At 34.4% G+C, this 26,093-nt stretch overlaps 1 protein-coding gene across 1 annotated transcript; it reads right to left on the minus strand.

Annotated features, from left to right (window-relative positions):
* Nucleotides 1–229: 229 nt before the first annotated feature.
* Nucleotides 230–26,093, minus strand: LOC144358043 (uncharacterized). The gene is made up of 2 exons (XM_078012078.2): nt 25,958–26,093; nt 230–3,225 (listed from the first exon to the last, which is right to left on the minus strand). The coding sequence occupies exon 2, from the start codon at nt 3,215–3,217 to the stop codon at nt 1,952–1,954; it is 1,266 nt and encodes a 421-aa protein (XP_077868204.1). The 5' UTR covers nt 3,218–3,225; nt 25,958–26,093; the 3' UTR covers nt 230–1,951.

Raw genomic sequence — 26,093 nt, forward strand, 5'->3', positions numbered from 1 at the left:
AGGTATTTTGTGAATTCAGTTTTGATATTATAATATAAGAAAAAAACATCAACACACACCAGTGTGCCCTCACACAGTTGACAGAAAAAAACTCGGATGACGGCCGTCTGTGACTGAAGAAATATTAATCTTTGAATTGTTTCCTTTTTATTGCGTTTTATTCTATTTTCAGGCATTTGTACATTCAATTTCTGTTTGTAGATAAGAAAAAGAAATAGAGACGTGGTAATGTGCTAGTAACAAAATATTTATGCCATAAATGTACAAAAATACAATACTCGAAAACACATGACAGAAAATAGTTACCTGCAGTTGTCCATTTTGAATCGAAATGTAAAAAAAACATGTGTACATCAGCAATCCTGCAAGCTCAGTCCTCACACAAAATCTGAAGTAAACTTATCAATTCAATTCAAAACAAATCTTGACATAATATGACCTGCCACTGTAACAACTTTGAACCAAATCGGTAGACTGGTGCAGTCGGGGCCATTTATTTGTTTTTGTAGTTTAAAAAAAAATAAAACAAATCGCGAAATGGAGGTGTTAGCACGAAATCACCCCGACTGGTTTATTCTGCAGGTAATTCATTGCTATTAAATATTCATGAATCACATATTATGAGGTGGGCGTGGAAATACGTGCATAATGAGGTCAACATGGTAAAGGTCACACTGCAGTTTGTCGTAGTCGTCGTTTTTAATTCATCACAATGTGTAAAAAAAAAACTTGTACTAGTCGTAGAATTAAAAAAAAATCGGCTGCTACAATCAGCCGCAGTCTTCTCGGTTAGAGGTCAGTTGAAGAGACGTTGTGATTGGCTTAGATGATTGTCAATTAGAACACTCATTAAAATAATTACCCGTTGAAAAATCAACGGGTTCCTGCAGTGTCAATAGAGGGCCATGCAGAATAAACCAGTCGGTTGATTTCACGCTAGTACCTCGCGATTTTTTTTATTTTATTTCAACTACAAAATCAAATTATTCGCCCCGACTGCACCAGTTTACCAAATCGGATAAATCATGTCTGAAAAAAAATAACTGATATGAAACCAAGAATCAAATTAAAATGGCCACAAGTTGGCAATTTTGAATAATAACTTGTTAGCCACCAACTAGACCAGCATACCAAACTTTGGCAATGCATGACCAAAGAAAGTGGAACAAAATGGCAGCCAGTATAACATAAAATCGCCATAGTACGTCTGAAATAATTTAGCATGTTCGACAAATGTACACATACATACACATGCCACTCAAAATGTACAACTTTCTTACCAAGTTTAAACAAATGGACCTAAATGTTCCGAAAAAAAAAATCATTTTAGTGCATTTTTATATTCAAAATGGCCGACAGTAGGCCACCCTTGATTGAATGACAAAATCAATTTATGTACATATGTCTCAGATAATATACTAGCTATGTGAAAAGTTGGAAGGAATTCTGTTGATAGATGTCCAAGATACCAGATGGATGCACAGATACAAAGTGACTTAACCACAAGTTCTCACTTTGCATTTTGTCCTAACAAGGACTAATTTGGGGTACTACATATTTGATACAAAATATATATTTGTAACCTGTAAACCCATGCCAATTGTACAAGTGCAGCTATTGTTACCTTTAGAGTTAGGGCACTGTGAGGAGAATAACTATTATTATACATCTGTCACTGCAACGCCATAAGTTACAGCATCCTCTAATAATAAAAACAAACATGGCAGCCCCCAGAGTTTGACTGCAATCCACACAAAAAAATTTGCTTAATCTGTTCTAAACTTTTTGGATTTAGGCATTCCCATAATGTACCCTTGGGAGGAAAAGATGTGCGTTGGTCGATACTCTTGTTGTATTGTCTTGGTGCATACTTTTCGGTATCCTCATATTATTGTCATTTCTGACTCATCACCAATCTAATTATATAGCTATGTGGGACACGTATATCATATTACTGTTCCACAATCCCAAGTTTTTGATAGCACCTTTTCTGTTCCTCATATATTCTTTTTGCATCCTGGTACAATTTTATGTCCCATTTATTTTGTTCCATGAGTTTATTGAGAGCAGATTCACTGAGTTTATTTTTGTGTGGATTGGAATTGAGATGCACAGATTGTTCTTCAGTCTTTAAACCAAATACAAATGACAGCATATCCTGGGACTGTTTGAAATCTTCCGTCAATCCTACAAATGACATCTTAGTTTCTAGATTTTCTTTTGCCAACAAGTAATGTTTTTCTTCCACAATAGGAATTGTATGAGCGTCCGCCAGAGTTACTGACCCACAGCAGTCTTCAAAGGTGTCATCTATGTCGGGAAAATCACCAAACTGCAAAAGCCTCACACTGAAGTTATCCATATCTTGTAGCTGTATATTGCGGGTACTTTTCAAATATTCGTCAATGGAGACAGTGTTCATCAAGTACTTTTGACAAATCACATGAGTATGTGCACAACGAGTCTTCTTCAAATAATAGTAAGTTGAAACGAGTCTTTCTATTGGGTCACGAAACCATGTGACATATGCAAATGGTCTGCCCGAGTTGACAAAATCATGAATTCCAAACGTTCGCTTTGAGAAAAAAAGCGTTTGATCAGACATATTTCTTGCACTTAAACCCTCCTTAAAGAGATTCATACAGTGCCAGATGTAACTTTTTCGAATTTGGTTTGTCATTTTTTTGTTTTCAGAAGAGATATTTCTAATATTAGTGGCATCATGATTGAAATTTGAATTTATAGTAGAAAGTAGAGCTTCAACTGAGGTACCGCCAGCTTTAGGAAGATGCACAAACCCAATATTAGCATTGTGATATTCTCTGGCGTCACTAGCATTAAAATTTAAGAAGAAATTAGGAAGCGGTTTTCGACCACCATCGGCGGATTTCAAGCAGTTACGAAGAGCTATGTTCATTTTGTGACAGATTGGTGTTTGTCTTATACTTTCAAATAACAATGAGCAGTTTGTTTTATCAAATTTTACATCAGATTTGGGTTTGACAAGAAGGTGACCAAACAGTAATGATGAATTCTTATTGTTTACATTCTGAGTAGAAGTGGAGCTACTATTGCCCCCAGCAACAACAGCGTTATGCAGTTGTTTCATTGTTGGTGTGTGTTGGTGCACTTCATCACTGTGATATATCAATACAGCCAAATACAGGAATGTGAATGACATCAGGAACATCATTGGGCGCAGCATTTTCTTCGTCATATTGCAATCTATCAAAAAAAACAAATCAAAATAACTTGAATACAACAATTACATGAAGACCGACATTTGCATGAAATTTGTACGTCCCTCAGATTGAAACGGACTTTACTTAAAGAGTGGTGGTCATCGCACAGCAAGCATTTGAATTCAGTGTAAACAAACAATGTATTTTACACATGTTGTGTACGTCGCATATCTAACAAGATACGGTGTGGTGACGGCATTACCATTCATGTTCACAGTACATACAGTGAAGGCGACTGTCTTTCCCTGATATACTCTACAGGAACATTTTCAATTATTATATATCTGATTTCACAGTAGTGACCCAAGACAACACTGGGCTCCATGGCAAAGTTGAATAATTAAACATGATCTGAGTAGTCACGTGATCGCATTGCTAGGCAAACATAACTTTACTACACTATTATAACATCAGAGGACTACTTGAAGCGGCTATAACCGATTTTCAGCATGTTTTTATTTAAATATAATCAGGAAGAGATATATTGTTTTAGACAATTGCATTGACAAAAGTGACCCTACCCAAAACCCTATCACATAAAATGCGATGTGGAAACTAACAATCAAGAAGTCACCATCATTAAAATCCAACATGTGATGGGGAACGTATAAAATTATGATGTGCATACCATTATGGGAAGCAAAACATAAAATCATCAACGGGAGGCCGTCAGTGGTAAATCTGTCTTGATTTCACTCCTAGTAAGTTGTTATCTTTTACTTTAATCCCTGTGGCGTGCTCTGGAGACCTGGGCACAAACACGCAGCCATCTTTTTTCACTTGTCATTGATTTAATGTGCAGTGTCAGTATATAGCGTACATGCTATGCTTGTATTGTCCACATTTTGATGATCGCTTATTATAAATTGATACTAATGACACGTGAAATGTTGTATTAAAAATAAAAATCAGAGGAAAAAGATAGATAGTTACAGCTATTTAACCTTGCTTGTTTCATACAAAAAAAAAATATTTTGACGTCCACCATCTTCATCCCTATAGCTATCCCTTTCCTGTGATCAGAGCCTGTAAAAACTATCCCAAGTTGCCTCATCTGTGATGTCACAAGTAAGTGTACTCCAAAGTGGATAATCTCACCTGCTAATAATCAATGTGCTTTTTTTTTAAAGCTGCTCAGTACTGGTGTATTTACAAAGTATGACAAAAATGTACAAGGCTCTGATGCAGTGAAATACAATAGAACCTGGCTCGTTATCCACCACCATACAAACATTGAAACTAAATACACAAATGTGTGCATAATTATTCTCACACTTGTTCTGGCAGCTTATTCACAACCTCCGCATGTTTGGAACATACAGCAAATAATCAATTAATTCATGAAAAAGGTTCATCAACATTGTTTACCAAATACACAATTTTCATGATTGACCTTGATCTGGGAATCATCAAGTACATTTATTTCTGTTAGATTCGCAATTTATTTATTCATTATTATTTATTTTTTTTTTTTTTTACTTTACTAACATTTTATTTTTATCTTTTATGTATTGTATGTATTTATGTTCCTTACCATACAAAAACCCTCTGAAGGTTTTTTAGTAGTGTAATAAAGTTATTATAATTATTGTAAGATAACTTTAATTATGACAACTGATTTGTTAATATCTTGTGCAATAAACAACACCACCATATCACATTTTATGTTTATATATCAGCAATATTATATTACCTTGTACATAAACAAAACTCAATACAGGTTATTCAGAATAATAGTTGCAAATATAACTTTTTGTTGTGAGAAAATCCTAGATTGTAAAGCTTACATGTTCCCAGATTTCTCTGGTTTATTTATAACTCCAATATTTTTGTTGTTAGAAGATGTTCAGAAAATCTCATCTTCACTAGCCAAGGTCTAAGTTTATTCAGCCAAGCCTCTAAACAGACCTTGGCAAAACGACCATCAAATATGTGTATTCTAACAGCACCCACAGTAGTCAGTTGTGGCTAATCATTGTCCAATCAGTTTTTGTGTTACAAATCCCTCTTGGCGTTTCATTTCAAACAAAATGGCGGTGCCCATGAATCGTGATATTTGTGATGATAAAATTGCGAAAGTTTCCAGTGTTGGTGCCCGCAAGCCTCATCAGGTACAGGCAATCGACGTAGTTTTGTGTGGGAAGGATGACTTCATAGCGACAAAAACAGGAAGTGTAATTTTGTTTTATAATTTGGTACGTCCAAGCTGATTGGGCACCTTGTTTCGAGGCACGCCCAATCAGATCTCACTGCTTAAGATACGCATTTAGCCTATGCGATCCCGTACGGTATCGTGTAGAGGCCTATAGGTTGAAGACATGGGACTGTGCGATTCAGACGATGAGAAAATCTATGATCATAGAATACAAAATATTGTTTTTCATATTAGCAACATTGTCATTTTTTCCCATTATTCAAACGCTGCTTGTGGTTATTCGGAATAAAACAAGTTTTTATTATGTTTAGCAGTATATGACAAGTGATTTAGGCGTGATAGAAGATTTATGATTAGAAGGCGTTTTGTATCTTCATATACTTTTTCTGTAACATAAATTGTTAGTCTCAGTAGTTTTAAGTTTTTTTTTATGACAGCTCTGTATTTTCTATGTATAGCAAACCGTGTTTCGGTTATCGATTTATTTATTTATTTATCAAATAGATTCAGTAAAACTTGTGAATCTGAAATCAATAAATATGAATCTAACAAAATCAATTTATTCTGAGCATTTTGTTTTATCAGTGTCCTTGGAGAATTTAATTTATGATGAAAATCATAAAAAGACCTGCAGAAGATTCTCAGGTATGCAAAAAAAAATTCAGAGTCAGATTAATATTCACACAACCAAAGTTCAATTGATAACCAATGTTGAATTTCATGGACATTTGGACAGATACTCAGACGAACCCCTGTATAAGCTGAGCCCATATTAGTACTCTTCTTTTCAATCTGCGTCTAAAACAGGGACTAATTATTTATATAATAATAATAATAATAATAATTTATTGACACAACACCGATATAGTACAATACGGCAGTATGGCCACTAAATACAACTATTAACTACATTTAAAATAGAATTAACATATTTGGCGAAAGTTATCATAAGATGAGTATCCATAGCACTTAATAAATAAATGAATTTACATTCTTGATTTAGTTTTTCAAATTCTGGAAAGCTAATATTGTGAAAAAAAATTTCTCTATCTGATTTAATATCTGAGTTTGAACAGTTCATAACATAGTGTTTTTCATCACCCACTTCAGATGAGTCGCACAATTTGCATATTCTTTGTTTTTGATGGATATTATTGTACCGCCCTTTCTCAATTGGCAAGTTATGGCTTGAAATTCTTAATTTTGTAATTGCTGATTTTATTTTATAATTCAAAATTGTATGTATTTATGTTCCTTACCATACAAAAACCCTCTGAAGGTTTTTTAGTAGTGTAATAAAGTTATTATAATTATTGTAAGATAACTTTAATTATGACAACTGATTTGTTAATATCTTGTGCAATAAACAACACCACCATATCACATTTTATGTTTATATATCAGCAATATTATATTACCTTGTACATAAACAAAACTCAATACAGGTTATTCAGAATAATAGTTGCAAATATAACTTTTTGTTGTGAGAAAATCCTAGATTGTAAAGCTTACATGTTCCCAGATTTCTCTGGTTTATTTATAACTCCAATATTTTTGTTGTTAGAAGATGTTCAGAAAATCTCATCTTCACTAGCCAAGGTCTAAGTTTATTCAGCCAAGCCTCTAAACAGACCTTGGCAAAACGACCATCAAATATGTGTATTCTAACAGCACCCACAGTAGTCAGTTGTGGCTAATCATTGTCCAATCAGTTTTTGTGTTACAAATCCCTCTTGGCGTTTCATTTCAAACAAAATGGCGGTGCCCATGAATCGTGATATTTGTGATGATAAAATTGCGAAAGTTTCCAGTGTTGGTGCCCGCAAGCCTCATCAGGTACAGGCAATCGACGTAGTTTTGTGTGGGAAGGATGACTTCATAGCGACAAAAACAGGAAGTGTAATTTTGTTTTATAATTTGGTACGTCCAAGCTGATTGGGCACCTTGTTTCGAGGCACGCCCAATCAGATCTCACTGCTTAAGATACGCATTTAGCCTATGCGATCCCGTACGGTATCGTGTAGAGGCCTATAGGTTGAAGACATGGGACTGTGCGATTCAGACGATGAGAAAATCTATGATCATAGAATACAAAATATTGTTTTTCATATTAGCAACATTGTCATTTTTTCCCATTATTCAAACGCTGCTTGTGGTTATTCGGAATAAAACAAGTTTTTATTATGTTTAGCAGTATATGACAAGTGATTTAGGCGTGATAGAAGATTTATGATTAGAAGGCGTTTTGTATCTTCATATACTTTTTCTGTAACATAAATTGTTAGTCTCAGTAGTTTTAAGTTTTTTTTTATGACAGCTCTGTATTTTCTATGTATAGCAAACCGTGTTTCGGTTATCGATTTATTTATTTATTTATCAAATAGATTCAGTAAAACTTGTGAATCTGAAATCAATAAATATGAATCTAACAAAATCAATTTATTCTGAGCATTTTGTTTTATCAGTGTCCTTGGAGAATTTAATTTATGATGAAAATCATAAAAAGACCTGCAGAAGATTCTCAGGTATGCAAAAAAAAATTCAGAGTCAGATTAATATTCACACAACCAAAGTTCAATTGATAACCAATGTTGAATTTCATGGACATTTGGACAGATACTCAGACGAACCCCTGTATAAGCTGAGCCCATATTAGTACTCTTCTTTTCAATCTGCGTCTAAAACAGGGACTAATTATTTATATAATAATAATAATAATAATAATTTATTGACACAACACCGATATAGTACAATACGGCAGTATGGCCACTAAATACAACTATTAACTACATTTAAAATAGAATTAACATATTTGGCGAAAGTTATCATAAGATGAGTATCCATAGCACTTAATAAATAAATGAATTTACATTCTTGATTTAGTTTTTCAAATTCTGGAAAGCTAATATTGTGAAAAAAAATTTCTCTATCTGATTTAATATCTGAGTTTGAACAGTTCATAACATAGTGTTTTTCATCACCCACTTCAGATGAGTCGCACAATTTGCATATTCTTTGTTTTTGATGGATATTATTGTACCGCCCTTTCTCAATTGGCAAGTTATGGCTTGAAATTCTTAATTTTGTAATTGCTGATTTTATTTTATAATTCAAAATTACTTTTAGATAATTTTCAAATTTGTAATTTTTCTTTACCAGTAAGTATGTCTTTAATTTGTTGCCAACATTTTGATTGTTGTCTTTTTTGAGTTGCTTCATCCATTCATTATTATATGTATCTTTAAGTTTATTTTGAATAATTCTTTTTATGTTTTTAGAATTTAGATTATTAGCTTCCCCGGGTTTGTTACATTTAAGTGTTTCTAACATGTGTTTTATAAAAGTTACAAATGATTTCTGTCCTTGTTCGTGTAGATCCAGTTCGTTTTGTAAAGCTATCTTTGTCAGAATCAGGGACTTTCCATGTGCTATCCTTGCCAAGTAGGAGAACACATTGTTAATTACCTCCAAATGTATGGGGTATCGACCTAATTCGCCTTGTGATGCAATGTTTGAGCTTCTTCTGTGGACTCCTAATGTATTCTTGCAGAATTTTAAATGTAGTTTTTCATATTCCAAATTGTCATTTGTGATTGATTTGAGTGTTCCTTTGTGTTCGAAATTGTTGATGGTATAGGCACCCCAAATTTCACTCCCGTATATACAAACTGGTTTTACCATGCTGTCAAATAAATAACATAGTGTGTTAATTTGAGTATTGGCATAAATATTGAATTGTTGTCTAATTGAAAAGTAGCTTTTTTGTGCTTTCAGAGTCAGTGATTTAATGCAGGTTTTGAAGTTACTATTTGCGTTAAAATTGATTCCTAAATATGGTAATTGATTGTCAATCTGTATCTTTTTATTATCAATATAGAAACTCTCTGAATTATCAATTTTTTTGTTCATAATCAGAATTTTTGTTTTCTTTACACTAACATTTAATTTCCAGCTTTTACAATAGTTTTGTAATTTAAAAAGGGAATTTTGTAGTCCAGATTTAGTCTTTGGTAGGATGACTATATCATCAGCATACATAAGACATGGAATTGGTTCCTTACCCAAAATTGGGCAATCAGCTGTATCTTTCATTAGAACACTTGGTAAATCATTCACAAATATGTTGAATAAGGTTGGTGATAGTGGACACCCTTGGCGAGTGCCTAACTTACTGTCAAAATAATTAGTGTACCCATCTTCCAATCTAACACATGATTTTAACTCCTTATACATACTGTTGATGACTTTGATGAACTTGTCACCCCATTTCTGTACATTTTGTAAAACAGTCCATTCCTCCAAAATGTATCAAAAGCTTTTGCCAAATCCACAAAACACATATAAAGAGGCTGTGATTTTTTATTTATTTTGCCATTTTTTTTAATTTTGTTATGGTTATTCATAATAGACTTGAGAACAAATACATGATCAGAGGTCCTGCAGTCTTTCTTAAAGCCAATTTGATATTTAGTTATAATATTATAATCATTAAGGAACTTGTTTAGCCTGTTATTCAGAATAATCGAAAACAATTTTCCTAAGCAGCTCATTATTGTTATACCTCTATAGTTTGAAGGATCATCCTTGTTACCTGATTTATATATTGGTACAATATATCCTTTACTCCAAAGGGATGGGTATTTTTCACCTTGTAGTACTGTATTAAATATTTTGAGTAAATGATGTTTAATGTACATGAAACTGGATTTTATCATCTCGTTTGAAATTTTGTCAAATCCACATGCTTTTCTATTTTTCTATTTTTCAATGTTTTAATTGCTTCTTTGACATCCTTTTCCACTATTGGTTTATCCAGTGTCATGTTGTGTACTTTATCTTTCCTCTTCTCTAATTCCTCTAATTTCTTTATAATTGAACCTTCAAATTTGTTATCATAGTTTTGATCATTTGTAGAATTCAGTTTTTTATAAAAATTAAACCAGCATTCCCGAGTTATCAAATTGTCCATACTTTGTTTTCCTGATTGTTTCTTATTGAATGACTTGATCAGATCCCACAAATCTTTATTGTTACAATTTCTGTCTTTCAGACGAGCAATTTTTTTCACAATTTGAGACTTTTGTTCATTTTTCCTTTTTTTTAATCATTTTTCGCAGTGTTTTCTTTGTCTTATAGTATACCTGTCTCATGTTTAATTCCTTTGGATTTGCTTTCATCACTTTCCCTAAACGATTAACTTCATTTCGTAGTTCACTGCATGTCTTATCGAACCATGGTTTATGTTTGCGTTTACATTTGGATGCTGATATGACCTTCAGTGAAGATTCACCAGCACTCACTAAAATATGTGTTAATTTATTTATGTTACAATTCAAATCTATGCTATTATCATTCATTTGATTAATTAATGAGTCTAATTCTAATTTAATATTTCCACTACTTAATATGTTTTGAAATAAATCACTTGATCTATCACTCCAAACAAATTTATCTAATAAATTTTGTAACTTATGCTTCATATTACAAACCTTACTGGTAGTTGTCTTCAGATTTATAATTAGAGAAATACTACAATGGTCTGATAAATAAGATATCTTACCTACTTTAAAAAAAATTAGTTTATTTATGAGTAATTCATTGACTATAAAATAATCTACTACACTCTGACCATTATACTTATAACAAGTATAACCACCTTCTAGATTGCCCAAAATTCTACAGTTATATATTTATACCGTTTATATAAAATGTAATTAACTTATTACCAGTTACAAGTGGTTGAATAATAATAGATACTAGATTTTTTGATCACAGAAAATATTTTTTTCAAACTATTCTGGTCTTTGATTCTGTCATATTTTATTACAATGGCATTTGTTTTCGCTAAAATAATAGTCACAAACCTAAGTCTTCCTTATTCTGTTATCGAATAGTTTGAAGCATGCTATTCCTTGTCAATTAAGACTTTTTAATCAAGGAAAGTTTAGAAAGAACTCCTGTGAGCTAAAAGTATTTGAGACTTCCAAACAAGAAGCTTGGCAACTAATATTTGTGTCGTATTTGATATGTACAACGTGAAAATAATGTGATACACGTACATTATTGAAGTTTACATACATTCGATTTTACATCTGTGGTTTTCAGTCGAATTTATTTTAGAACACCTCTACCACAAGTTCAATTTAAATATGACTTTTTGAGATACCAGAAATTGCATGGCTAATAATTAGATAATATCCATGTTTCTCTATTAAACTGTGGATTTCGCCAGAGCATCTGTGAACCAAATTTCAATGAAATGTGATAATAATGCAATTAGTATGCTCAAATTTCAATCAAAAACTATTGTATTGTTCCCAGGAACTTGTGTACCAAGTCTTATTAAAATTGGGTAATTATGCAAATTAAAAAATTATTTCAACCCTTAAACTAATTAGGTTTGTTTCAGGGCACCTATGTACTAAATTTCATTATTATGTGATGATTAATTCTTATTCAAATTAAGTAATTTTTATGGATGTATATAAACCCACAACTAATTCGTTAGATTGTCTAAGCGTATTTACGTACCAAGATTCATTGAAAAATGATAATGGAAAAGCTGAAAACTTACTAATTATTATGCAAATAAGGTAATTAATATGCATGAATTTAACCAAAACTAGCTCATTAGCTCAAAGCATCTATGCATTAAGTTTCATCAAAAAACAACATATAGTTCTTGAGATATCAATAGAACAGACGGAAATAGACACACATACAGACACACTGTGTGCTCCAAAGATTATCATATACTATAACTTTTTAATGCTAGTGAAGTGCACCTTCACATCAGGGCAATAATTTCCTCTATCACGCCCGGCCTTCATTTTCAAAACAAAAGCATTATCCTGAATAACGTTGTGTGTTTAAAGCGGGAGGGTCGTCACCTGCGCACACGCGAGAATTGAGCCCCCAGTGACAAAAACAACACACGCTAAAAACGCAAAGGCTCATGAAGATGCTTGCTTGTAAACAATGACACGCTATGTCCATCTGACACATTTGACAACTCCCACAATGTAAGGTCACATCATAGTAAAATTGTAATTACACCTAAAAGGTATATGATAGAACCTTTATAGAGTAAATACAACTTGTACGTGGCCTGAGAAGTTGCAGTGGGAGCACCCGAGTTTGCGAAGGCGTGTAAGCCATACGACAGAGACCAATTACGTTTGTGTAAAACTTTTTTGCATAAAAAAATGCAAAAATGTGCCAATATTGTTTTTTTTCCCCAAAAAACGTTGTGAACAGAAATGTTCATTGTGATCTAAAATTTGACAAGATGTCTCAAGGTCATGGAGGTCAATGAAGTTGCAAGCACAGAATAACAAGTCATCCTCCCATCATTGCAGTTTGCTTCATCATTTTGTATCTTGTTTTTTCCCTGTGCTTATTTCATGTTTTGGTTATTTATCAATAAATACAGCTAGGGGGGGGGGGGGGGATTGTCACACAGGGAATCCATACTCTGTTTGGGCAACACGTCGCACTTGCCCCGAGATGAGTTGAAAGTTACAACTCGCTGCGAGACATAGGCCTCAATGACGCCTACACACAGAGTACCCTTAGGTGGCGCCCTCACTCAAGTACCACGTCGTCCTTGCCATGATGTTGGTCAAAGGCGACCAATATCATGGAATAGACGGCTAAGACGCTTGCACGCTGAGGCTCTCTCACCCCTTACTTTTTCTCGCATCTCAGTCTCTTGTGTCATTTCTAGTGCGTTAACCCAAGACTAACTGACATGCGTGTTTGGTGTAGGAATGTTCGGTATCTCATATTTCCTTTCAAATTGTACCAATGTTGCGTGGGGTTGATAAATACAACATGTTGTCCCATACTTGGTCATATATCAATTAACTAATGGTTGTATTTTGTTAGTAGGTAGTGTTCATTTTTAAATAATAAGCAACTTTTAGTTTTCCTGAATTATTTAATAATTATTTCCAGATTTTAAAATATGACAAAGTATGTAATTCTGCTATAACAATGTGTTCATGAAAAGTTTCTCAAAATAGGTTTTGTAATACACAAAAGAATGTGCCATGGTTTTACACAATGAACATTGACATGCAAATTATTACCCACAATTATGAGTATAACGCTTTTATAGTTTCGGTGAGGTCGTTTTTTATCGCCTCAGGTTACCACACTGCACCAAATTGCGTATATGTTACTATGAATATTACAGGAGTGACTTTGTATGTGTGGAGATTTCGTCCACAGAAAGAAAAATAATTTACCAACCGGAAATACACTTATACCACAAGTGAACCACGGGAGCTCGGAACGTTTCTTTGATAATAAATATACAATTTACAAAGAAATAACCGTTACCTGGAGGATATAAACTATTCTTATCAACACTTAATGCAAAGTCTAAAGATTGCTGGGGAAATTAAGTGACTCACTGTTACTAAATTTTATTAAAGGACATGACTGTATAAGATTCGTTGAGTCATGGTTAGATAAGGATTGTAGAATAGATTTCCCAGGATTTAACTTTTTCCGTAGTGATAGATTAAAGCGTAGAGGTAGAAATTCAGGTGAAGTTGTAGTCATCTTTAAATCAGAACTTCCAAAAAGGAATCACCAAAATTAACAGTTCTCATAGCGATTTCTTATGGATAAAAATGCAAAAATCATTTTTTGGGCTAAAAAATGACTTGTATGCCTGTTTTTGTTATATTTCCCCAGAGGGGTCAAGTGTTTATAACACATCTACAACCTCGGGTCTTGACATTTATGATATTTTAGAAAAGGATATTGCTAAATTTAACAAAGTTGGAGATATTGTGTTAATGGGTGACCTGAATGCAAGGAGTGGCTTGCTAAAGGACTTCATTTGTAATGATAGTAATAATAACTTACCATTACCAGACCATTTTCCCATAGATGATGTGTATAAAAGAAACAATATGGACAAGAGAACTGGTGATAGTTGTAGAACCATAACTGCCTCAGCTCAAAGATTGTCATGTAATACAGGGGAATGTGAAGGGAAATGTATTGTGATGTTACTTCTGTGTAATTTACAATATATCTGCATTAACCTTCACTGTGAAGGACAATATGGGAGTTGACTTAAATGACTGGTAAAAGCAAGGCTGGTCAAATTCTGCAAAATAGTAGTTAGAATTTCCAAATACGCAATCGACACATTGTGAGATATCAAAATATGGATGATAAACAGCAAGTGATATTTCCAGAGATGTAGTTGGAATTGAAGCAAAGGAGTGACCTATTAATCCATGAAACATACTCACACATATCCGTACATATCATCCTGTCTTATTGTGTGTGGGCAAAGCTGTCATGCACACAATCGGAAAAATATGTTTGTAAACTGAGAACAGACTTCTCAAGGTAGAGTGAACCAAGTAAGTATTGGTCACCAGATCCGGGAGGAGAATAACACACTGGAGAGGAGCACTTGTAGCCAAGGTGTTTATTGCTCAACTGCTAGTCCTGGAACTGAGTCTAAATACTCACGAGATGTTCCATACAATGTACCAATATCATTATGCAAATAACTAAACTAAACGTCATAGCCTCAAATCATTACAATGTTGTTACTGTAAATAATTATGAACAATAATTTTACAAACTGAAAATAAAAACTATCAACAATTAATAAGGAAAATATGTGATTTGCTATGCAGTTTCCAGAAAATTATTACAAGTCCCGGAAGTGCATACGAGTCGTCAAAACGTACAGTTTGGTGACAGTTGGGAATGATACTAAGATTTAACAATTCCATGAGAACTTCGCGATGTTCTTTTAACACATAAAACGGATGTGCATTGGTCGAATTTTGTAAAGTTTCAATAGGCATACAGACACCTGTATACCGTACTTATCCGGGTAAGAGCCCATGCCTGGACAAACGCCCCCCCCCCCCCACTTTTGACACAATAAAGAAGTTGAGGTCATATCCGGGCACATGCCCAGGGGGTCTTTTCCTACACAAAACAAAAAACTATTTTCTATTCGTTGACTGTGGTTGTATTTAACAGTTGACTTTCTTGAAGTCTGTCTTGATACTTATAAACAAATTTAATTGCGTAAAACAAAGGGTGAACGCAAAATAGCTGTGACAGCTTTCTGCCTTCAGGGCAGCGCGTTCACCGCTGATTTTTTTCAGAATCATAACAGTCAGCAACTGTATAAAAATAAATATTAAAGCAGAAACGGTAGTTCTCTTTTTGAAATAAGTCGTGGCCCTAAAAAGAGCAGGTCGTTTGGTTTGTGCTTCCTTAGAAATGATTCAAGCAAATCGTATAAGGAGAGCCGCTAAGCAAGTGTCGCACTTGTTCGGCTTTAGCGTCGTCGACAATGAAAACAAAGTTGCAATATTGTAGCAACCTGTACCTGGGAGAATGGTTGAAATTATGTTATTTTGGCTTTATAAATATTTTGTAGCAGCTTGCGAATCCATAACTGGGGCCAGCAATTTTGCAATGTCACGCTGAAGACTGCCAACTTTTTTACCATCTTTTATCACCGCTATTGCATTTCGGTCATGAAAACTATTCTTCAGTCGTTGGATAAAAAAAAAAAATTCCTATTTCAAGTCCACCGCGATATCCATATAGTGAGACATTCCAAACGCCGGAACTTGCTGAATGATAACTTTCACCGTGATTAATAAGCGTCGAGTCTGATAAGAAAGCAATGTCACGATTTGACTGGTAATCAGTAAAGCAGATGGATGCATAAAGGTCAAAGATGATTGCTAGATTAAACAAAAGCATCGTGTGCCATCGCAGCAGAGCGACCCTATTTTTCTTGTCTCTTTATTATGATTAGACATGAATGAAAAGTGCCAAGCTGACAGACTGCGAAATCCGTGGATTAAAAGTCCAAATTGTGTGGGACGATATCGACGAACTTCAGGAATAAGTTGTAGGGATTTTGTTCGACGGCTACAGTGACGCCGACTTGGACATTTAAGGGTTTTGAGTTTGACGAAGATGGCAATGAACGTAAAGATCTGAGAAGTTTTTTCAAACAGCTATGAATTTTTATAATTTTTACTGTGTAAATTTGTAAATTATTATTGATCTTGTATGACAGTTGATTCGTAATTTGTCGAGACCGGAAATCATTTTACGCAGTTTAACCCCTGACATTTTAATTAATTTTGAGTTCACGCGTATTGGGCGTGTTTGTCGGCGGGAAAATCCTAATTCAAATGATTCCTCACTGTCGATTTTTATTATTTCTGGTTTATTTGTCACATTATAAGCAATACATTATTTTTGTTTTACTTCTAGTGTTGCATATTGTTCATTTATTTCCGTTGCATGTTTTCATTTACCGTTCTATTCCCTGCCGCAGTTCGATCTGCGTGTTGTCAATTTTTGCGAATTTTCGTTTTTTTGCCGGGGATCTCCTGGCAAACGCCCACCCCTTCTTTTTGGCAATTTTCCATGTTCAAGACCCTGGGCTTATACCCGGATAAATACGGTATATTTTAACAATAAACCCATCATTCACATTGTGCAAATACAAACCAGACATTAAACCTTCTTGATAGTAACAAGTAAGTGTTGTATAAACCCAAATGAGAAGTCTGGAGTCATGGCGAATACTTCTAGCGAGTCAACCCTCTAAAACGTCATTACTGTGCCAATGACATTGAACTTTGCTCTTCCATAAAGCAGTAGTTTCCATCTTCAAATAATCAAAATAAACTTGTTACCCTGGCGAAGCATGTCTATTGTTTCACAAGGACTTTCTCAATGGATTTTCGTCTTCTCAATTTCTCAAGATAAACGTCCCAAGGTTGTTTTGTTTACTAGAAGGACATGTCTTTTGGCAACATTTCTTGTATTAATTTCCATTGCACAAAAAAAAGAAGCAAATACTGTTACAGAAGCACAGAATTTGCATGAATTTTTCTCCCCGGCCATTCACACAAACGAAGTCTTTTACCTCATCCATAGTTGTTGACACTTTGCAACCGCCTTGATGGATGTATTGTGACGTATTTTGACCCCGGATTCAGACCTTGCGTTCCGGCTACATACCAGTTCAATTTCCTTTCATTATTACATCCAAATGTCATGATATTTAAAACCAATCTTTATTTCACAGTCACTTTAGTTTTCACTTTTATAAAATTATTTCACTGATCAAAAGACTTTTCACTCCCATCATGCAATATCCCATAGTACTTCCGCAGAAACAGCGGCGATCGCCAACATATCTACAAATAACCTTGCTCTCAGGAGCTGAGGAATAACCATATAAACAGCTATGGTAAAGCAATGGTAGAGTTATGTCGTAATAGTAACTGTCTCATTTTGAATGGGAGAATTCCAGGTGACTCCTTGGGAAAATTTACTAGTCACCAATATGGGGGGAGTAGTCTTGTTGATTATGGAGTAATTAGCAGTTCCATATTTAGAGATGTACAGTATTTCAAAGTTTGGCCACTTAAGGTAGCGGGACTATTATTTGCATACTTGTTTTCATCTTCTAATTGTGACCAAATGACTACAAATAGCCCCAGGAAAGTATATATTTTTAGAATCGCCAGACTTCAAGCTTTTCACAAGTGTATTTTGCATGCCCGTATCTGCATTCTACGACGCGTTACTCAACCAAAGGTGAAAAATTACTTTTTCTGTAAAAAAAATAATTACGCATTTATGCTGGCGATAAGAAGTATTTTTTTCACTTTTCCTAGTTGTTCAATAGTCTGGTAAATTGAATGTGTCTGGTCAGTTTTATTCAAGCAACGCGTTTTAAAAAACAGTGTGCTGAATTTCAATTACTGTTTTAGTCGCATTGTCCCCAACTCAAACCACAACTCGTTGGTAAATAATTGATGAAATAGTTTGTCTGGACACATTCAAGTTCCTCTCATTGTCACCTTAAAGCTGTGAAAATTTGGTGTTAATCCGACGACAATAAGTATACGTTATTTTTTGTTAAAGACCTTGTATTTTGAAAAACATAAACTCCAAGAAAACGTCCATGAACAGCAAAGATTTTCAAGCTTGTTTATCGGCACAATCAATTTGTTTTCCCATCAAGGTCTGTTTTAACATGTGTAGGGACATCCAAATGTGTAAGGCTATTGGAAACCAAAAAAATAAAGGAATGGGATAGCTATAATTGGATAAAATCGGCAGATGAAAACACCAAAATCAATGATTTTTTTTCAGTGGCTGTGTGACCTTGTGTCTGACACATTCATATGCAAATAACTAATCTGTGAAACAAATAGGGGCGGCGACAAACCACTCAAATGTTTGGAAACACTCATTTACTACGTTCACGTTACGGGATCTCGGCACGTGCCGAAATTTTTAATCAGTTATGTTTGCAGAGGGATTACAGCAGTTGTGTTCACGTTATTCAGGACCCACTTAGGACCGACTGGGCTCCTGCCGAAATCACGCTCTCATTCGTCGATCTGTTGGCCCAAACGATACGCATATGATGATAATAATAATTGTTATAGTGAAATTATATCCATTTGTTGCAATGGTGTTTATTACGAGCCATCGTGCATATGAACGGCAAAGAAGATTCGAAACATAATTATTTTTTTCACGTCAATGTAAAATGTGCAAGAAAATAGAGGTTGTAGCAGCACATAAATATGCGTCGCTGATGACGGTTTGCATTCATTACTACAGCATCCGACCATCTACTCGTATATCCGAATTTCCTGTTATCGTAATTTCATGCTAGTATCAATCAACTTATGTTTTTCTTAAATTTACCACCGAGGGCGTGATTTCGGCTCGTGCCGAGCGTTCAGGCAGTAAATCTCGGCACGTGCCGAGTTTCGGTCCCAAGCATCCATCGGGACCGAGATCGAGTTCTTTTCGGCACGTGCCGACTCGGTCCCGACCGTTCACACACAATTTTCGGCACGTGCCGACTCGGTCCTGAGTCTCAGCACGTGCCGAGATCTCTAACGTGAACGCCACTATTGTGTGTCAGATAGCTACTGATAACACATCCTAACATTGCTTTGTCTTGAGTTTATCTTTGAAACTTATAGGCACACAGATTAAACCTGTGTTGTTGATTTTGGAAAACACTACTGAAGCTGCCTTGCTTCCTTTCAGAAAATCTACATTTTAACCAACTTACATGACATTCTATGTTATGTTGACTTTATCACATGAAAGTTTATAGTGCATTTCATCAATTAATAAATAAATGTGAAAATCGTAATTTTCAACACAAATAATACCGTAAAATCTGTATTAGAAGCCGCATCCCTAATAGAAGTCGCACCCATTCTTTTTAAACAATTGGGAACCAACAAATCATCATTTCTCATATGTGTAGATGCTCTAATAGAAGCCGCACTCCCTCTATTGGATTGTACCATTTTAATAGAAGCCGCGGTTTCTAATACAGATTTTACAGTAGTCTCGCTACCTTAACCACCTTTCGGACCACTGTCCTATCTCCTTGTGTCTCACTGCAAACTTCAATCATGATATTAAAAATACTTATAGCAACATTTCCCCATTACCAGGCAAATTTAAATGGGTGAAAATGGGTGTGAAAATTTTGTCAAAGCTATCTCAAATAACACTGTGAATGTGGAGACTGTTAGTCTGACCTAATTAGACACCCACTGCTGTTGCCACACCCACAGTTATTTCAACCAATCACATCCCGGTGTTACTATTAGTAGTTTGTTTGTTGTTTCATTGTAACTTGCATGTAATCGAGTGAAGCGAATAAACAGTAGAGTTAGAGTTAGAGTTATCTTTTTTTTTTTTTTTTTTTTATGCCTTTTTGTTCCCTTACTTTTTATGTGGTTATTTTTCTTTTACTAATATCTGATTTGTAACCCTTTTCATCCCCTCCGGGGGATGTTGTGTGTTAATAAATAAATAAAAATAAATAAATGTTACCGCACGGTGAACTTGTCTTCTCGATCTCTCTATTCCGGGTTTCTACCCGCAACCGACTCAACTCGCGTGCCCATGCGCACATTTGTACAATTTGGTGCCGAGACCAGGATCAACGTACTTTGGAGGAAATTCTACAACGCATAGAAACATGGCAGAACGAGTTAAACATTCTGCAAGTAGAAGAGGATACCGTGCTCAAATGACGAGACAGTTACAAAAAACCACTGACATCATGTCCAAAGATGACCCATTGACGCAACAAGAAAAAGACGTTCTCATCGCAACGCATGAAAATATTACATCAAGATTGGAGCAGATCAGAGCACTGGATGAAGAAATTCTCAAAAGAGCCGATGAAACAGAGTTCGACGGTCTATTTCTTGATGCAGACAACTACGTCATTGATATCAAAGAAAGAATCGTGGAGATAAGGAACTTCATCCAAAGCGCCAATACACCAACAACGCCAACAACACAGACATCATATGAAATGTTAAGCACGTTGTTCACAAGTAACAACTCAGCGTCCAGAAGACGAACTGTAAATCTACCTGAACTAGATCTCGAAAAATTTTCAGGTGATATTCTTTCTTGGCAAAGTTTTATTGACACGTTTGAAGCGGCTATAGACAAGGACGACATGCTGGATGAGGTAAATAAGTTTCAATACCTATGAGCACATGTAAAGGGAGAAGCGGCTAAAGTAATCGAGGGATTACAACTGACAAACGAGAACTACAAACACGCCTTAGAATTACTAAAACAACGTTACGGACTGAAATATAAAATACGAAATGCATATATGAAAGCACTTTGGGAATTGCCAAAACCGTCTAATGACTTATCCTCACTAAAGTTTTTTCTACGACAACATGGAGAGTTACAGAAGAGGCTTAGAAGCGCTTGGAAAGAGCGAAGACTCGTACAGAGATTTCCTCATACCTATCAATTCTATTATTCGCTTATATTTCTTATGTTTTATTCGATTTTCTAGTGATTTGTTCGTTACTACAATGCATATACATGTAGTATTTTATTTCTGCCGCCGGGAGTAATGTGGAGACTGTTAGTCTGACCTAATTAGACACCCACTGCTGTTTCCACACCCACAGTTATTTCAACCAATCACATCCCGGTGTTACTATTAGTAGTTTGTTTGTTGTTTCATTGTAACTTGCATGTAATCGAGTGAAGCGAATAAACAGTTGAGTTATTGTTACCGCACGGTGAACTTGTCTTCTCGATCTCTCTATTCCGGGTTTCTACCCGCAGCCGACTCAACTCACGTGCCCATGTGCACAGTGAAAAAGAAAATTGATGCCTTCCAGTCTCATGATTATGAAAACATAGATGAAGCTAGTCATTTTAATGATATTATAACCAGTGCAGCCAAACGTTCATTAAAGCTAATTCATCCCAGGGTAAAGAAAAAGAACAATAAACCCCAAAATAAAAAAATAATTCATTGCTCACGCTTACTTGACAAATTTCCAAGAGATAACCTTATAAGACAGGAAAGATACAGTATCAACAAAAAGTACAAAAAACTAATTAAAATAAAAATCAAAGAAAGCTTAGAAAGAACTCCCATGTGCTGAGAGTATTAAAGATAATTCAAAATTACTTGTACTTGATTGAGATAGTGATGGAAAAGCCGAAAACTAAGCCAAATGCAAATCAGAAAATTAATATGAACAGATTTTAATGGAAAACTAATGAGGTCTGTGCAATGTAACAGACCATCTACATATGTATGTACCAAGTTTTATTGACATGTGTTTGAAACCCAAACAAATTGAGAATTATTATGCTAATTAGGGAATTAATATAAACAGATTTTAAACCCAAACTAATCAGGTTTGTACATTGTTCTAGAGCATCTTTGTACTAAGTTTCATTGAAATGGAATAATTAGTACTTTAGATATCAGTGTGATAGCTTAAAAGTGGTTAATTATGTAAATTCATAATTAATGAGTACAGATTTTAACCCACAATTATCCAGGTCTGTCCTACAGCATCCATGTACAAAGTTTCATTCAAATGTGATGATTAGTACTTAAGAAATCAGTGTAAAAGTTGGAAATTAACTAATTATGCACTTATATTACCCTATATCATATATTATCAGGTCTGTGCAGTGTCCTGTGACATCTATGTACCAAGTTTCATTGAAATGTGATAAATAGTACTTAAGATATCAGTGGAAAAACCAAAATTGACTAATCATTATGCAAATTAGGTAATTTGTAATTGGGTAATTTTTACCAAAAACTAATCAAAACCTAGCATTAGTTCAGAGCATCTATATACCAAGTTTCGTCAAAATCCAATGAGTGGTTCTTTAGATATCAATGGAACAGTCATGGAACAGCTAAAAATTAGCTTATTGTCATGCAAATTAGGTAATTAATATGCATGAAATTTCACCAAAACCTAATCAAATCTGCGCATTGGCCCAGAGCATCTATGCACCAAGTTTTATCAAAAACTGATGTATGGTTCTTGAGATATCAGTGGAACAGACGGACACACATACACACACACATATACAGATGTCCCATGATTTGGAGCCACCATTGGATTAACTTTTAATATAGTTGCGATATGAACTCCTATATATAGGTTGCGTTTTAATTGGAGTTTAATTAAACTCAATTACAATGCATTACAATGGAGAATTGCACTTTAATTAAGTTTAATTAAACTAGAGTTGAATATCCCGTGACTGAACATAGAAATGTTTGCGAAGCTTAGGTTTAGTATCGGGGTAAGGTATGGTACAATTATATAAATATTAATACCTTCCCCGATACTAAACCTAAGCTTTGCAAACCTGACTTAAATTGGATTAAATATTAATATAAATTATGAAACATTGTGGAGCCCCACTTTGTGTATGTCTGGACTACTGGCTCTACTTCTACGTCTACACCTACACCAACACCAACACACATACACACACACACACACACACACACACACACGCACACACACACACACACACACACACAGACACACTAACCGCAAAGACTCATTTTGTGCTTCGCACATGGGAGTCAAAAAAAGAATATAAAGATAAGCTGTGTGACAAAATTATGGCACTTAAACAAACAAATCCTAAATTATTCTGGAAACTGTTAGAGGAACTTGGAAATGTTGACAAAATAAATAGTAACAATGACAACATTAATGTAAACGATTGGTTAGATCATTTTAAAAGTAAATAAAATTAATCTTGATTATGAAATTTCAAGTGATGCATATTAAATTACTTAAATTAGGTAAAATCTCAGGTAATGACTTGATTTCAAATGAAATGTTAAAACATAGTGCACCATATCTCATTACTAGTAATTCAATTGACAAAATATTTAGTTTAGTTTTAAAGTCAGGCAAATTTCCTGCATTATGGAACTGCAGTTTAATTATCCCTATTTTTAAATCGGGAGACGGAGTGGATTGCAATAATTATAGAGGCATTGCCATCTCCAGCTGTTTATCCAAACTTTATACCATGATATTAAACAGCAGGTTAACTAACTATCTGCATGAAAACAATCAAAGCAGGGATAACCAGTTTGGTTTTAAGAAAAATCATAGGAAAACAGATAACATCTATATTTTGAGATCCTTGGTTTGGCGTGAGGACTTACTATATAAACTACTGCATATAGGCATTGGAGGGAACTTCTATAATTTGATTAAGTCAATCTATAAAAATACACACTATAGCATTAAAAAGAATAGGGGAATTACCCCATACTTTTATTCTAATAGAGGTATGAAGCAAGTCTGCAACTTAAGTATCCAGTTGTTTAATATTTCATACTTTTATTCTAATAGAGGTATGAAGCAAGTCTGCAACTTAAGTATCCAGTTGTTTAATATTTCATACTTTTATTCTAATAGAGTTATGAAGCAAGTCTGCAACTTAAGTATCCAGTTGTTTAATATTTCATACTTTTATTCTAATAGAGGTATGAAGCAAGTCTGCAACTTAAGTATCCAGTTGTTTAATATTTGTGTCAATGGTATTTGTGATGTTAACAATTTTAACCCAGTGGATTTGAATGGTGTGAAATTTAACTTTATTTTATATGCAGATGATCTTCTGTTGATATCTACTAGTCATGATGGTCTACAGAAGGGCATTGATGCCATTCAAAATTACATGTACTGCCAGAAATGGAAATTAAATGTTAACATAAACAAACCTAAAATTATACTTTTCAACAGCATTGGTAAAAACCTTGAAGACAATTTTCAATTCTACATTAATGGAACACAACTCGAATGTGTGAATTTTTATAACTACCTTGGCATCACTTTTCAATCAAATGGGAAATATAGTGCAGCCACAGCAAGGTTGTATGAAAAAGCTCACAAAGCATCATTTAAAATGTATAAAATGCTTTGCGATTCAAATGAATGCCATTCAGTGAGTCTAGCCTGTAAACTGTTTGATTCTGTTATTAAACCAGTTATTCTTTATGGGTCAGAGGTTTGGGGTAGTTTTCTGACTAATCTATTTAGTGGAACTGGCAATAGCAAATCAGAGATTGATAATACTGTTTTTGTATCAAAGCTATTCTCTGACAAAATATTACCAGAAAACCTTCATATAAAGTTTTGTAAGAGAGTTTTGGGAGTACATAGGAAGGCATCGAATATTGCTTGTAGAGGTGAACTAGGTCGTTTCCCACTTGTGATTGATGTTTGTACTACTGTTATAAAATTTTATCAAAGGTTGTCATGTAAGAAAATAAACAACATAATTATCGAAAATGCCTTTAAAGAAAGTAGTGGGTTTAAATACGATCCTTGGTATAAATTTGTCCAAAAACTTCTACAATTTACAAATATGACAAACACGGATACTAATCAGGCAAATTTTTGCAATCTGTTTAAAGAAAGGTTAAACCAAATTTACTCAACAAATGTGGAAAGTCAGTTGAATAAAACTGGTCATAATAAACTAAGTACCTATAAACATTCAAAAATAATTATAAATTTGAAAAATACTTGGATGATATAAAAAACAAAAAAAACACAGAGTAGCATTAACCAAATTTCGTATTTCAGCCCACTTCTTGCCAATTGAAATAGGTCGTCACAGGGGAATAAATAAAATTGACAGGGTATGTAACAAGTGTGACTCTAATGATGTGGGTGATGAAAAACACTACTTATTTCATTGTGACAGTTTTTCAGAACACAGGAAAAAATTCCTCTATGCACTGTTCAAATACTCAGATTATCAAACCTTACCAAATGGAAAATTGTTTATTAATGTTTCCTCAAATATGTTTGTAGTGTTTTAGCTAATTTTGTCTTTCAGATTTTAAAATTATTTTAGATTAGTTGTGTTACTTTATGTTTCTTATATTGACTGGACTTTACTCAAGCATTGCTTTTATGTACGTTCCAAATATCCTATCCTATCCTATCCTATCCTATCCTAATAACATAGGCGAATGTACCGGCGACTGACTGACTATACCCACCCTACTTTAGATCATTATTTATTATCCAAGAAACGTTCCAAGCGCTTGTGAAGTGAACTTGAAGGATTAACGACCAAATCAGCTGATTTGGGCTACAACTGCAGCCATTTTCCAACAAGCATGGAGTCTCTCTCACTATAAGAAGTACATTACCTGTCTCTACGTTGCACAATCCCTGTTTTGTTGGCTTGGTTTAATTTCAAGAATCTCCATGCGTACGCAGCGCCGGGGAGTTCGCAGTAAGCTCTCAGAACATCGTCCCGAAATTCCTCCACTGTCGCTTAATTAG

This window comes from Saccoglossus kowalevskii, chromosome 18 (genome assembly GCF_978046115.1).
Source record: "Saccoglossus kowalevskii chromosome 18, keSacKowa6.1, whole genome shotgun sequence".
Taxonomy (NCBI): Eukaryota; Metazoa; Hemichordata; class Enteropneusta; family Harrimaniidae; genus Saccoglossus; species Saccoglossus kowalevskii.